The sequence below is a fragment of the Onychomys torridus genome, chromosome 14, assembly GCF_903995425.1.
Source record: "Onychomys torridus chromosome 14, mOncTor1.1, whole genome shotgun sequence".
Taxonomy (NCBI): domain Eukaryota; kingdom Metazoa; phylum Chordata; class Mammalia; order Rodentia; family Cricetidae; genus Onychomys; species Onychomys torridus.
Window position 1 is genome coordinate 28,046,027 of NC_050456.1, and position 14,780 is coordinate 28,060,806.

The 14,780-nt window shown below is 41.5% G+C and overlaps 1 protein-coding gene across 9 annotated transcripts in view; it reads left to right on the forward strand.

Annotated features, from left to right (window-relative positions):
- The window catches only part of Mia2 (MIA SH3 domain ER export factor 2), a 92,881-nt gene that overhangs the window by 49,852 nt on the left and 28,249 nt on the right, over nucleotides 1–14,780 (forward strand). For all 9 annotated transcript variants that reach the window (XM_036205903.1, XM_036205904.1, XM_036205899.1 and 6 more), the window contains 5 exons: nucleotides 460–564; nucleotides 4,453–4,575; nucleotides 8,329–8,449; nucleotides 10,135–10,181; nucleotides 10,902–10,992. In XM_036205903.1, the coding sequence (XP_036061796.1) occupies nucleotides 460–564; nucleotides 4,453–4,575; nucleotides 8,329–8,449; nucleotides 10,135–10,181; nucleotides 10,902–10,992 (487 nt within the window). The remainder of the gene's footprint in view (nucleotides 1–459; nucleotides 565–4,452; nucleotides 4,576–8,328; nucleotides 8,450–10,134; nucleotides 10,182–10,901; nucleotides 10,993–14,780) is intronic.

Genomic DNA, 14,780 nt, shown 5'->3' on the forward strand with positions numbered 1-14,780 from the left:
AGCAAGTGAGAATTTTCCTGAAGTATACGTGGCAGCCGGCGGGTTGTTAAGGGCAGCAGCCCGTTGTTTCAGCTTTCTCCAGGTCGTTGTGTCCCAGGTAGCAGGTGACGCGGTGCTTGACAAATAGGCAGTCCATGCAGTGCTCTAAGTAAGTCACCAAGGACGCCGATAAATCAGTATCTAATAACTGGGCTTCTCTGCTTCAGTGGTTAACAAAATTGTACAGAACATGGAAGGTTCAATAATTTGCCCAAAGTCACGTGGCAAACAAGTGGTAGGGTAGGATGGGCCCTGGGTCTTGGCCAGCCTTTGTCTGTTGTATCAAAGCAGTGTTAATACTTCCTCTACTGTTAATGGTGGCGTGTTTTGGTTTTTGCTTAAATTTTGTGTTCTGCAGAGAATACATAACCATGAGGTTTTCTGTTAAATTGTTATAAATTGTGTATTTCTTTTACTCAGGCCAAAACGACCTTGAGAATATTTGAAATCAATAAAGAGCGACTTGTGGGAACAATAAAAGATGCCTTGAATGAAACTGCTGAACTTCAGGAAAACCATAAGCAGGTCTGTGGTCTGGAGAGCCGCTTTTAGGTCTGAGTGTAGACTTGATGTTCTGGGTAACTCGACTGACCGTACCTGCAGTCCTGTAATGAATGAGTAGGCTTTTGAGGGCAGGCGGTCTCCCACGCATACTTCTGTCTCTCGTAAAGGATTTACAGGTCTGTCCTTCTATCTCTGTCTTCTCCCGTGTAAGAAGTCAGCCAAGGCAGTCAGCATTCTGACATTCACAGGAGACAGCAGGGAATATAGTAAGAGTGAATGTAGTAGCGATTTGGGGCCTAAAGGAAGGAGTTCTGGGGGGCCGTAACATGGAAAGTTAGCTTTTATTGTCACGTTCCTCTCACATAGGCACTCACACGTACATGCTCTCCCTTCTGTTCTCCCAATAGTGTTTGGCATGAAAGTTCCGTTTTCCTTCCTTCCTTTCTACAATGTGCATATTGAGGCGCGCGCGCGCGCGCGCGCGTGTGTGTGTGTGTGTGTGTGTGTGTGTGTGTGTGTGTGTGTGTTGTGAGAGTTTGAGTGTGCACAGGTCATGGCTTGGTGTTGGTCCTTACTTTCACCTTGTTTGAGATAGACTGTCTCTTTTCTGTTTTTTCTGTTGTGTATGCCTGGGTAGCTAGTCTGTAAGCTTCTAGGGACTCACCTTTCTCTGCCTTCCATCTCTCTGTAAAGCACTGGGATTATAGATGTTTGTACTATCCATCTGGCTTATTATGTGTGTTCTGGGGATTTGACTCAGGTCTTCATCAATGGCAACCCTTCATCTTCTCACCCTAACAGTATGAAAATTTCTAATTACATTATTATGAGTCTCAGCCAGGTGGTGGTGGCACATGCCTTTAATTCCAGCACTCAGGAGGCAGAGCCAGGCGGATCTCTGTGAGTTCGAGGCCATCCTGGGCTACAGAGCGAGTTCCAGGAAAGGCACCAAAACTACATAGAGCAGCCCTGTCTTGAAAAACAAAACACAACAACAACACATTATTATGAGTCTCTAAATAGTAGTCTATCTTGAGCCACACGATGTGACTTGATTATATATCCTGTGTTGCCCGTTTTACTTTCCTGTTGTTAATAATTGCTTGTTTTCCTGTAATACATATTTGTAATCTACCTCTATGCTTTTTGAGAGATGGCAGTATCATAAATTCAACTGCTTTGGCTAATTTGTTAATTTAAACTATTATTATTATTATTATTATTATTATTATTATTATTATTATTATTTTAGAGAGACTCCTCTAGTGTAGTTCAGGATGGCCTGGAACTCACTATGGTACTCAGCCTCCTAACTACTGGGATTGTAGATATGTGCCATCATGCTTGCTGCCTCCTCTTTCTCTTCCTCTTTGTCTATTTTTATTATTTTTAATTATGTGCATGTGTCTTTTGAGTGTGGATATGTGCATATAATGTGTTCTGGCTTCCATGGATGCCTGCACACATATGCACATACCAACACACAGAAACACACATATCCATGTTCCTGTTTTCCCTCCTTCCTTCCTCCTTTCCTGTTTCTGTCTTCTCCTAAACATGCATATACACATCTCATTTTCTGCCATTCATCTCTTTTCTTTGTTTGCTTTGTGCATATATCTAGCTGGAAGTTTCATCCCTACTGGCTAGCTTCAATAGTGCTGGAAGGTGCAATGCATACTACCACAGGAAAAAAGTAATCATCAGTCTCACCTACCTGCAAACCATGCAGGCTACAATAACAATCTGCCTGGCAAGATATGCCTACTGATACTCACACAAACACACAAAAAAATCAATAAATAAAAACTTTAAATTATCACAATAAATATATGAAATAATTCTAGTAACCCACAGAATCGAGAGGAGTTTCCAGAATGAAAGTGTCCAACGTAACATATAAAAGACACGATGTAGGACACATTGTCATATAATCTCAGAGAGCTAAAGATAACAGAGATACATTAACAGTTTGTGAAGAAAAAAGAGAGCAGGAAACAAAGAAGGACCCATTTAAAAACCAAACCAAACCAAAGAACCCTTGTATCTAAATGTGAGAACCATGAAGGAGAACAAGGAGCTGCATGTACTGTTCTCCAAGACGTCTTTTTTGTTGTCGTTGTTTTTGAGACAGGGCTGCTCTGTGTAGTTTTGGTGCCTTTTCTGGAACTCACTTGGTAGCCCAGGCTGGCCTGGAACTCACAGAGATCCGCCTGGCTCTGCCTCCCGAGTGCTGGGATTAAAGGTGCGCGCCACTACCGCCCGGCTCCAGGACGTCTTGATCTCAATTTCCCACACCTGTATCAGGCTGCTCTCAACCACTCACAACTCCAACTCCAGAGGATTCAACACCGTCTCCTGGCCTCTGAGGGCATCTTTATCATGAACACAGATGCACACAAGTACAAACACATTCACATAATTAAAATAGTGATAATTTTTTAAATGAAATCTTTTTTTTAACAAAAATGGAAGACGAGATTTTCAGCTATGCTACCTCTTTTAAAATTATTTCCTGTGCCTCATTATCTGAAAGTTAATCAAAATAACTAACCACAAAAGAGCAAGTCTTCGGTACAGGAAATAGAATGTTTAAGATGAGAAAACAAGAATCCTTGATGGCAGAGTGAACTGTAGTCTCAAGACAACAGAAGCCCAGCAGATCTACAGAACTTGTTCTTTTTTGTCTGTGTTTTGAGACAGCGTTTATTTATGTAGTGTTAAGCTATTCTGGAACTTGGTTTTTGACCAGGGTGGCCTTAAATTCACAGAGCTGTCTGTCCCCTGAGTGCTCAGATTAAAGGTGTGCACCACCACTGCCCATCAGAGCACATTCTTGTTAGACCAAGAGAACCTAAGTTCCCAAGAAAATGGCTTCTAGAAGGAAATGAAGGGAGGAGAGATAGCTCAGTGTTTGAGTGCCATAGGACTTGAGTTTGGTTCCCCTTGCACATATCAGTTGGCTCTGCCTGTGACTTGAATTCTGTGGGCATCCGATGCCTCCGGCCCCCAAAGGCCCCAGTGCAGGGGCAGGGGACTGATGTGGGTCCTCTGCAACAGCAGTACGCGCTTTTACCTGCTCAGTTGTTTCTCCAGTCCCCCAGTTCTTCCCTTTTGGTTTCGGCTCATCCACCTGTTACTGCTGCTTTCACATCGTGAGCCTTTCTGGACCACGTCCGTCATCATCGTCTTCACTACTTTCCACCTGGCTTAGGCTGCTTCTGTCTATTGTCTGTGGAGTCTGTTTATCACAGTTGTGTGTCTCTCTTCTCTCCATTTCTCCACTTTTCTTTTCCTTCTCTCCCTCCCTCCTCTGTGTGGGTCGACGCCTTTTCCTTCTACACCTTTCTCCTGTCATCTTAGATTTCAGAGAACGCATGTGGTGGTGATGGCACCTGTTGTAAGTTTCCCAGGCTGTAACCCAAAGTGCCTCCCCCACTTCAGACCAAGTCCTACCATGTAGCCCAAGCTAGACGAAAACTCACAGTGCAGTTCGGGCTGGGGTTTTCTGTCTAGACTATCGAGACTAACAATACTCTTCAGAGTTACCTGGAGACAGGTAACCCAGTACTAAACAGCATGGTGACTGAAAAATACTAAGGTAAGTCAGATCTGGCATATTATATGGGATACAAAGGTAGAAAGAATTGACTAGATTTATCAGATAAGTGTGTGTCAAAAACCTTGTACTTGATAAGAATTTACCTTGTAAATCATTTGGAGAATATTTGTCATTTTACAGTCTTCTGTTTTGAAAGTTCTTTATAAAAGGGAGCCACATCTGCCTTCCTTTTTTTAAGTAGCAGCCCTACTTTCTTATATTTTTTTAATGATACATCTAAATATTTAAATGAATGCATCTAGACATTATGTTATTTCTCACATCCTTGTTAATTGTTTTCATATCAGCTTTTACAGGAAGCTGAAGTAATGAAAGAAAAGGTGAATGAACTCAATACACAGAAAGTAAAATCTGAAGAATCCAAAGTACAGGCAGAGCAAGTTCTAAATGACAAAGACAATCAGATCAAGGTAAAGGTTCTTTGGCTTTAGTAACTAGTTGGCCACAATTTTACTTTTACTTTGAAATTCAAACACTTTGAACAGCTTTTATTGCTATTGTGTCTTTCATCACATTTCAGGTGCTTTTTGATGATTCATAGATTTGTAATATGTATGTTAACACTCCATGTCTTTGTCCTCTAGTATTTTAGCCTGGTATTTATCAATAAAGAAAGAAAATAATGATTTTTACCTTTTCCTGTTATACTGACATCCACTGCTATTGGTTAAGAAATTGGGTTTATAGTTTATATGTATGGGCTGAATATTCTTTGCATCTCTACTAAGTTTGTGATACTTATTTTGTTGATACAAAAGCTTTTTAAAAAATTGAAACTCAGGCTGGGGAGATGGCTCACTGGATAAATCACGTTTCATAAGCCCAATGATGTGAGTTCAGCTCTCCAGAATCCTAAAAGCTGATTATAGTTAGCATAGTAAGTATCTAATGCCAGTGCTCTGGGGTAGAGAGATGGAGACACAGACTGGACACTCTGCACAAGTTTGAGGGGTGGAGAGACCTGTCTCAAACAAGGTAGAAAGGCATGGACTGACTGCAAAGTTTGTCTTCTGACCTCTGTAGGTGCTGTGTGTACCTGAACCCATATATACCCATACATATGGCTGTCGGGTCACACACACATACACTAATTGGAACCTGACTCTAATTATAGGAATAAAATAATTGACATTACATAGGCCATTGAGAGCACTCAGCGGGTAAAAGCACTTGCTGTACAATCCTGACAATCTTGAGTTCATTTGATTCTTAGGACTCACATTGTGGAAGGAGAGAATTGACTCTCAAATTGTCCTCTGACCTTCCTGCATATGCCATGACACATATGTTGTTCCCCACCTAGATAAATAAATATAAAAATTAATGAAGATGTTTTCAAGAGATTCTAGCTTTAGTTTTATTTACAGTTTGCCATATAGTTGGCTCTCTGTATCTCTCTGAATTCAACCAATCACAGAACGGTGCTATTAACAATTTTGGACTGACTAGAGGGTTTATTGAGTGAAAGTGCCTGCCTCATAAACCTGATGACCTGAGAGTTTGATCCCCAAACCACATAAAATAAAAGGAGCAAACCACCTGACTTCAGTTGTCCTCTGACTTCATGTGCTTGCCCTACTTACTTAAATGTGCAGACATAACAAAACAAGCACTAATAATAACTAGAAGAAAAACATTGCATCTGTACTCTGCACGTAGACTTTCCCCTGCCATTCCCTGAATGATACAGTAAAGCAACTGTTAGTGTAGCATCTGTGTTGTATTAGTTATTATAAGTAATCTAGAATCGGTTTTATGTATATAAAGGAAGATACATATAGGTTATATGCAAATACTGTTACTTTATGTACAGGGACTTGAGCACCCATGGAGTTTGTATCCACGCAGTGGTAGTGGCAGGCATCCTGGAGCCAATGCTCTGGATGCTGAGGGATGTCTGTACTTTCCTTCTCTAAACTTCCTTAAGAAGCTTATGATTCTTCCTAAATAAAAAAGGAATGGGATGTGAACCTTCAGCACTGCTCAGAGCTGGAGGGCATTTTATTTGTGCCAGAAACCTTGAAGGAAGGGAAGAGATTAGCAAGTAGTTTTAGGTGGCCCTTGCAGAGAAATGCATGGTGCATAGTCATCTTGTTACTTGTACCGTTGCACTTGGTTTCGGCCAATAACCTCAGACGAAATACTAACCTATGTTACTAGAAAATGTTCCTTACTTCAGAAGATTAAAAAAACATTGCTGAGCCAGGCATGGTGGTGCACACCTTTAATCCCAGCACTGGGAGGCAGGCAGATCTCTGTGAGCTCCAGGCCAGCCAGGGCTACATGGAGACTGTCTCAACAACAACAACAACAACAACAACAAAAAACACGGTTGGAGAACTTGCAGTGCTCCATTGAAATTCTTTTACAGTATGTCTTTGTCTTGTTTGAACTCTTCAGCTAGTTATTTACTTGAATAAATCAAGAATCTATGGCTTATTTTTTGTGGGTATGTGCATGTGAGTTTCAGTGCCCTGGGGGAGCAGAGTGTTGGGTGCCCTGTAGTTGAGGTTACAGTAATTGTGAGCTTGCTGGGTGTGGGTGCTAGGAATTGAATTTGGGCCTTCTGCAAGAGTAATAGCTGCTCTGAAGTGCTGAGCCATCTCCCTAGCCAGAGATGTTAATGTTTTCATTTGTTTATACTTGTATGTGCCTGTGTGGGGGTGTGTGCATATGAGTGCAGTGCCTGTGCTGGTGTCTGTGATTTTTTAAATAGATTTTTGTGTCTCTCAGAGATTTAATATCACACAACTTTTACCCCCATATGTTAATGACCATTCTTTTAATTTTTTTTCGGGGGTGGGGTTTCAAGACAGGTTTTCTCTGTGTAGTTTTGGTGCCTGTCCTGTCCTGAAACTCACTCTGTAGCCCAGGCTGGCCTTGAACTCACAGAGATCCTCCTGGCTCTGCCTTCTGAGTGCTGGGATCAAAGGCGTGCGCCACCACTGCCCGGCTTACTTTTAATTTTTTTTTTTTTTTTTTTTTTTTTAAAGCTGGGCAAGTGCTCTACCACTGAGCTAAATCCCCGACACATAATTTTTTTTTAAACTTCTGAATTTCTGTATTTGTGCACGTCAGTGTGTGAATGCCAGGTGTGTGAAGGTCATGAGTGTGGATGCCCACACAGGCCAGACGAGGCCGTTGGATTTCCCAGAGCTGGAAGAAAGTCATAAGAAAATATTTTTGGTACTAGGGTGATGGTTTAGTGGGTTAGTGCACTTGCTGTGCAGGCATGAAGACCACCCTGAGTTTGAATTCTAAGCACCCACTTAAAAGATGAGCGTGACTGTGTACGCCTGTAAGGCCAGCACTGGGGACAGAGACAGTGGATCCGAGAGCTTGTTGAGTGGCCGAGCTTCTGATTCTATGAGAGGTCCTGTCTCCAGGCAACAAGCTCTAGAGTGTGGTAGAGGAAGACACTTCCGGCTTCCTGCTCTTTCAGCCACATGTGCACCTACGTACTCAAGTGCATATGATACACACAAAAGAAAAGAAAAGACTTCACTGTTTTGTAATCATATAGTGTTGTTAGCAAGAATGAACCATTTTAAAATATTATGTTTGATTTCGTTTTCTCATCTTTCTTTTTTCTTTGGATACAATGTCTTACGAGGTAGCCCTAGCTTTCCAGAACTCACTCTCTTTGTAGACTAGAATGGCCTCAAACTCACATAGATCTGCCTGCTCTGCCTTCTGAGTGCCGGGATTAAAGATGTTGTACCATGCTGGGCAAGTTTTATGTTTTATTTTTTAGGGTTTAATAGTCAATAAATGTTGCAGTTAAAAAAAAAAAAATCCCAACAAGTATTTTCGTTAAGATATATTAAGATATAACAGGTAGAAAATTAGAGCTCATAAGGAATTATTTATGTGAACTGATTTGAAATTTTTTTTTAATTGTATCTTAATTATTTGTGTCTGTATGTGTGGGGTATGTGCACGCCATGATGTGTGTGGAAAGTTCAGAGGACAGCTTTTGGGAGGCAGTTCTACCGTGGAGGCCCTGGGGTTCAAACGCAGGTCATCAGGCTTAGTGGCCGATGCCTTTACCTGCCGTCTCGTTGGCTGGGATTGAATTGTAAACTACTGTGCAGTTATGCACTGTACCGCTGATAGCCTGAGTCGTTACTTCTCTTTGCTTCCCCCTTTGGCTTACTGTCCAGTCTCTGGTGGAGAGCCTGCTGAAGATGGAAGTTTGGACTGCTGTGTTTGGAGAACACATAGTCGATGATGGTAACCTGGATTGGGAGATGAAGAGTGACCTAGAAAACGATGCTCACTTAGGTATGGTGACTGGTTCCTTGCTTCCTCTTCATTCCATGCACTTGAACCACCTCACGTAGCTAGACTTTTCTAGTAACTCTTTGATCACCTCTTCCCAGTTGTAGCCTCCTCTCCTTTGTCCTGTGTCATACATCTCTTCACGACAACAGCTTCAGAATCGTAACCACTCTGGTGCCTGTCTTTATTGTTAATCATATGAGTGTCAGAATAACTAATTGCTGAAGCCCTTTGCTTTAGACAGATGACAGTACTTTAATCTTGGCCACCACAAATTGTTACTGCTGTTGCTGGATATATTATGACAGTCACAAAACAAAGGTTCATTTAGTTATTTACTGTATTTCCAAACTCAGAGACTCTCCTGCCTCTGCCTCCCGAGTGCTGGGATTAAAGGTGTGCACCACCACCTCCCGGCTCCAGTGGTGATTCTTCAACTTTGTGTCCTCTCTCTTGGCTCCCTGACCTGCTGTGTAAATAGTAGACTTCTTATACCCACAGAGCGTAGTTTTCGAGCTGTCTAGTCGGCCAGAAACTGTAGGCAGTGCTGAGCGAACTCTCTGTGTATTGTGCCCTCTCCTGTCCTTACATACTTTCAGAAGTTTAAGTTTTTACTTAGCCACAGTAAGAGACGAGAGCAGCAATAGCAAAACAGGATAGTTATTTCAGTATACTGTTAGGAAGCGATGGGAATGCGGTTTCTTCCCATCCCAGTGCTGGAACAGATTGTCTGATCGAGATGGCTGAGTGAGGAGCAGTGAACAGATACTGGGTGGGCGTGTCTCGGTGGAAAGCGGTAGGATGGGGGAGATGTCCTCATGCTGCTCAGGACCGCATGTAATATAGAACTTGGGAGCTGTGTGTTCCCAAGTTGTTGTCAGGAGGAGACGGGTGATAGATATATAGGACGAAGGAGAAGGAGGCTGCAACTCTGAAGAGGTAAAGAAAGCTCTCCTCGAAAGTTCAGCTGTAGGAGTGCTGAGAGTAGAGGGCATTTCAGGCAGATGGACAGACTGCCGCTAAAACAGATGAGGAGAACTATGATAAAGCTACATTTGTAGTTTTTCATTTTTACTTTATCATGTCAGAAATAGTTTTCTGACAGAATTTATGCTGAATATTACTTAATTTGGAGCCATGCATCACTAATACTTTGGATGCCGTAATGTCTTAAGAATCTAAGCATGGTAGATGGAAGATTGTATAACATCGGTAGCGAACTCCTGCCCTCCGAGGTTCTCCTCCCTCTCCTCCCTCCTTCAATAAACGGCATTCAGCATTTAAAAAAAAAAAAAAAAGAATCTAAGCATGGTTAAGTGTGTGGCCAGCGTTTAGGTGAATATTCAGTTCTTGTTGGGACTCTGTGGTACTTTGATTGCTTGCAATGTCTAGCTTCCTAAGAGTAGGTTGCTCTACCTTATACAAATTATTATTTTTATTTTAATTCCTGTTTTTCTGAGAAAGTGTCTCACTGTAGCTCAAGCTGGCCTGGAATTCACTGTGTAGCTCCAGCTGGCCTCAAACTCATGGTAGTCCCCAGGTCTCAGCTTTGGAATGTTGGGATTGCAGACAAGAGGTGCTAAGCTCAGCTCCAAACTGTTTATTGGAAGAGGGATTGTAGGACTAGCTGAGGAACTACTGTATTCGTTTGGATGTCTTCGATAATATGGTTTTATTTTTCACTGTAGAGAATCAGCCCAAGGGAGCTTTGAAGAAGCTGATTTATGCTGTTAAGGTTTGTATTATCATGTAATATAGAGAGGAGGAGGAGGACCTACAGCAGGGATTCGGTCTGGCTGTCCTTAGTAACTAATTGAAGATCACTTTTATTGTTTTAATTCATTTATTTGCATTGGTGTTTTGTCAGCATGTATGTATGTGTGAGGGTGTTGAATCCTCTGGAAGTGGAGTTCCAGGCAGTGGTGAGCTGCCATGTGGGTGCTGGGAATCAAACCAGGTCCTCTGGAAGAGCAGCCAGTGCTCTTAACTGCTGAGCCATTTCTCTAGCCCCTAGAATTTTCTTTATCAATTGCTTTTTTATAGTAACTGTAGAAATTCACATAATTATAGAATTTAGAAAAGTTCAAAATTGTACACTCATTCCTTCAGCTAAAAATACTTTAAAAATGTTTACTATATTCATTTCATAGTTCCCTTTGGGCAGTGTTTTCCTGCTGCTTCTGTTACTTTCTTACCCCAGTGGCTCCATATCCTATTTGAGAAGTAAATAATAGCTTTGTTTTCTTCTGGTTTGTTCCTTCTGCCTGTTCTTAGCTAACCTGTGGGAGAAGTCCTGCTAATGTATTGTGAAGGCTGCTTTACAGCAGCTGCATTGATGGCTTTATGTTTATGATGCACCATCAGAGGAGAGCAGCTGCAGACAGTGCGGGTGTACCAGGAGATGTGTGTGTATTTTATGTAACCTTACTGTTTTTTCTTCTTCCCTTCTGTAAAGTTAAACGCTTCTTTAAAAGCCTTAGAAGGAGAAAGAAACCAAATTTACACTCAGTTATCTGAAGTCGATAAAACAAAGGAGGATCTTACAGGTAAGGTTTACTCAGTGAGTTTTGTTGTTATTGGTAAAGGCATTTCAGTTTCTCTTACACTTACAAAGTAATCTTTAAAGCATGTAGAACTGTGTATTATGGTCTGTCTTAGTCAATGTTCTATTGCTATGAAGAGACACCATGACCACAGCAACTCTTATAAGGAAAACATTTAAAGATTTATTTATTTATTTATTATGTATACAGCATGTATGACTGCAGGCCAGAGGAGGGTGCCAGATCTCATTACAGATGGTTGTGAGCCACCATGTGGTTGCTGGGAACTGAACTCAGGACCTCTGGAAGAGCAGCCAGTGCTCTTAACCTCTGAGCCATCTCTCTAGCCCCAGGAAAACATTTAATTGGGGTGTGCTTACAGTTCAGAGTTTTAGTGCCAATAAACTATACACATACATTAAAGCAGAGGACCATACTATTTCCACTACTGAAGATGAATTTCACAATTGCCCATCGTCATCATGGCGAGAAGCATGGCGGCACATAGGCAGACGTGGTGCTGGAGAAGGAGCCAAGAGTTCTACATCTGTATCCGCAGGCAGCAGGAAGAGAGAGTGACACTGGGTCAGGCTTAGCATTTGAAACCTCAAAGCCTGCCACCAGTGACACATGACACACTTCCTCCACAAGGCCACACCTCTGAATGAGCCTATGGGGCCATTTTCATTCAGACCACCACACAGTATTATATGTGTAGTATAGTTGTAGATGTTTGAAAGTATCAAATTGAAATTTTTCTTTGCAATTTTTTTTTCAATTGAGAAATTGATCTTTAGTAGTGGAACTAGTATGGACTACTACTTTATGTGTATGGCTTGTTAACATATATAGGATGATGTTAGACCTATAAAAATAAGTTTTTTTTTTTTTTTTTATTGAGAGCATTAAAAAAACTTGCTGATAGTGTTGAAAAATAAGTTCTTCCAGTTGTGTTTGGGATGTTAAAAAAGTTAGTATATCATGTCTCATTGTATTAAATAAATAAATTAATATTTTTATATCTGAAAAGAATGGATGGACATATTCAAATGTCTGAACTGGTTAACTCAGAGTATAGGACCACAGGCATCTTTTTTTTTTTTTTTTTAATTTCTCCCCATCTTTATTTTCTTTCCTTTTTAATTTCCAAAACAGTCTTCATTGATCCAGTTACATGTACATAAATCATGCAGCATTAGCCAAAAGCTTCTGCTTACAGAGCTTCGTTTCTGCCTGCCTGGTCCTTTCCCGGCCTGTTTGCAACTATAGACCAATGATCACAGACAAGGGCCCCTTTATTGATTGTACAGCTAAAAACAAACAAACCAGAAACAAACAAAAAATCTGCTCCATGAGGACAAGAAAGAAATGCCTCAAGTATGTAGTCAACCACTGCTGCAGCTGCCCAGAACTTAACAATTCTCTCTTTAATCCTCAACGTCTCCTGTCTTACAAAGAGCAGTCAGACCTGTTTGAGTCTGGACCCGTGCTCTGTGCTGGAGGACATCATTGTGAGACCAGCTTCAGTGTCCTCTTTCTTCTTTATGACCTCCAGGGCCAGTGTTGAGATCAGAGGAGAACTGGACCAGAGGGGTCCTCGTCTGATTTGCTCTTTTAAATGAGCAGAATGTTTAAAAAGATTGAACTATACTGGATAGAAATTACTAAAAGATTAACATTGCTCTCTCAATGATTATAGTAGTTGTATTTTGATTAGACCTGAAAAAACATTAGTGTAACTTAAAAAAAGCTGCTATCTGCACAGAGTAGTATTAAAGAGGGGAAGATGCACAGAGGACTAGGACTGTTCGTAGGGCAGCTCCACCGTGGCGTGTCTTAGGAGGAGCTGCCGGAGCAGCAAGGATCAGTTCACCAGTCAGCCCATTGCTTCTCCGGTCTCTTGGCCAGTCTCCCCCCCCTCCCCCCAAGTAATAGTGGAGACCAGGTCTGTGTATAGTGTCTTCCAAATCCAACTTTGTTTTCTCAATGGCTCGTAAAATTTTTCAATAATTGATTTCCGTTGTATGTGAACATCTTCTTCTAACGGTCTCTCTCCTCTAGTCTCTGCCTTTTTCGGTAATCATTTACAATGCTCTCCTTTTGGAGGTAGTGTTTCTGTGTAACCCCAGGTCGTCTTGAGGTCCTGAACCTTCTGCCTCAGCCTCCCACATGCTGGCATTTATATAGGCTCACAGTTGCCATACCTGGCTGTACAGTACCCCCTTAAAGTATGTGGGCTGGCCAGATGCTCAGTGCAGAAAAGCCCTTTCTGCCGAGCCTGATGGCTGGAATTCAGTCCCCAGTGGAAGGAGAGAACTGAGCCTCCTATTTGTCATCTGACCTTTGCTTCCTTGAATGCAGGTGCACACGCATGCTTTTTCGAGACAGGGTTTCTCTGTGTAGCTTTGCCCCTTTCCTGGAACTCACAGAGATCCGCCTGTCTCTGCCTCCTGGGTGCTGGGATTAAAGGTGTGCGCTACCACCACCCGGCTTTAAAAGAAAATATGAGACAAAAGAGCTAGAGTGTATAATGGTAAAAGAATTCATGTTGTTTTGTAAGGCTTCTTTGTATGATGCACTTATAGTAGAGCTTATATCCAACATTGATTTCTTTGTTAAGTGACTTGTTGGAATTGATTGACAGCATAGATGGACACTTTTTTTTTTTTCTGAAACAGATGTAAAATTTTTGCAGAAAACATCTATACACTATTTCCTGTACATGTACCATTTGCTGTTAAGGTGTTTACATAAACAGTTATTTTGGTATGCATGTTTAGTTAACTGATGTTTTAGAATAATTACATGCCATTACATTTAATTACTAAACTTTTCCATGTTAAGCTTTTGAAACTGCCCTTTTGATACATAGTGCATTTTTTCTTATGCTAGATTTGATTCACATGTTTTGGGAAATGATGCTTTAGAGGAGGTCAGAGTTGAGGTTCTCTTCTTGGTCCTTTAATATTAGAGCTGTTTAGAGTTATGGTAGTTATACTGAAAGAGAAATGAATTTTTTAAAAAAAGATTTATTTATTATGTATACAGAAGAGGGCACCAGATCTCATTACAGATAGTTGGGAGCCACCATGTGGTTGCTGGGAATTGAACTCAGGACCTCTGGAAGAGCAGTCAGTGCTCTTAACCTCTGAGCCATCTCTCTAGCCTGAGAAATGATTTTTTTTAAAAACAGCTGTATGCTAGTTTATACAGAATTTACAGTTACTTCGAATTGTTCGTTTCCATTTGTGTGTGTGTGTGTGTGTGTGTGCGTGCGTGCGCGTGTGTGTGTGTGTGTGTGTGTGTATGTGTGTGTGTGTATGTGTGTGTGTATGTGTGTGTGTATCTGTGTGTGTGTGTATCTGTGTGTGTGTATGTGCATGTGTGTGTGTGCGTGTGCGCGTGCGCGTGTGTGTGTGTGTGTGTGTGTGTGTGTGTGTGTGTGTGTGTGCATATGTGTGTATAGAGGACAAGGGTCGATGCTCGGTGTTTTCTTCACTTGTTTTCCGCCTTGTTTGTTGAGAAGATGTCTCTCAGTAAACCTGGAGTGTGTTAATTTTGTTACAGCAGCTGCCCAGGGAGCCCCAGGGAGCCTGCTTTTGCTTCTCCAGTACTGTAACTTATTTTGCTAACCAGCTTTTATGTGGGCACTGGGGACCCACACTCGGGCTCTCATGTTTGTGTGGCCAGTACGTTACTGACTGAGCCATCTCCCCATTTTTGTGGGTGATTCGGTAGTTGAGCAGTTGAAGTAAAGTTAAAGTCATTTTTCTCTCCAGTCTTAGTCTTGT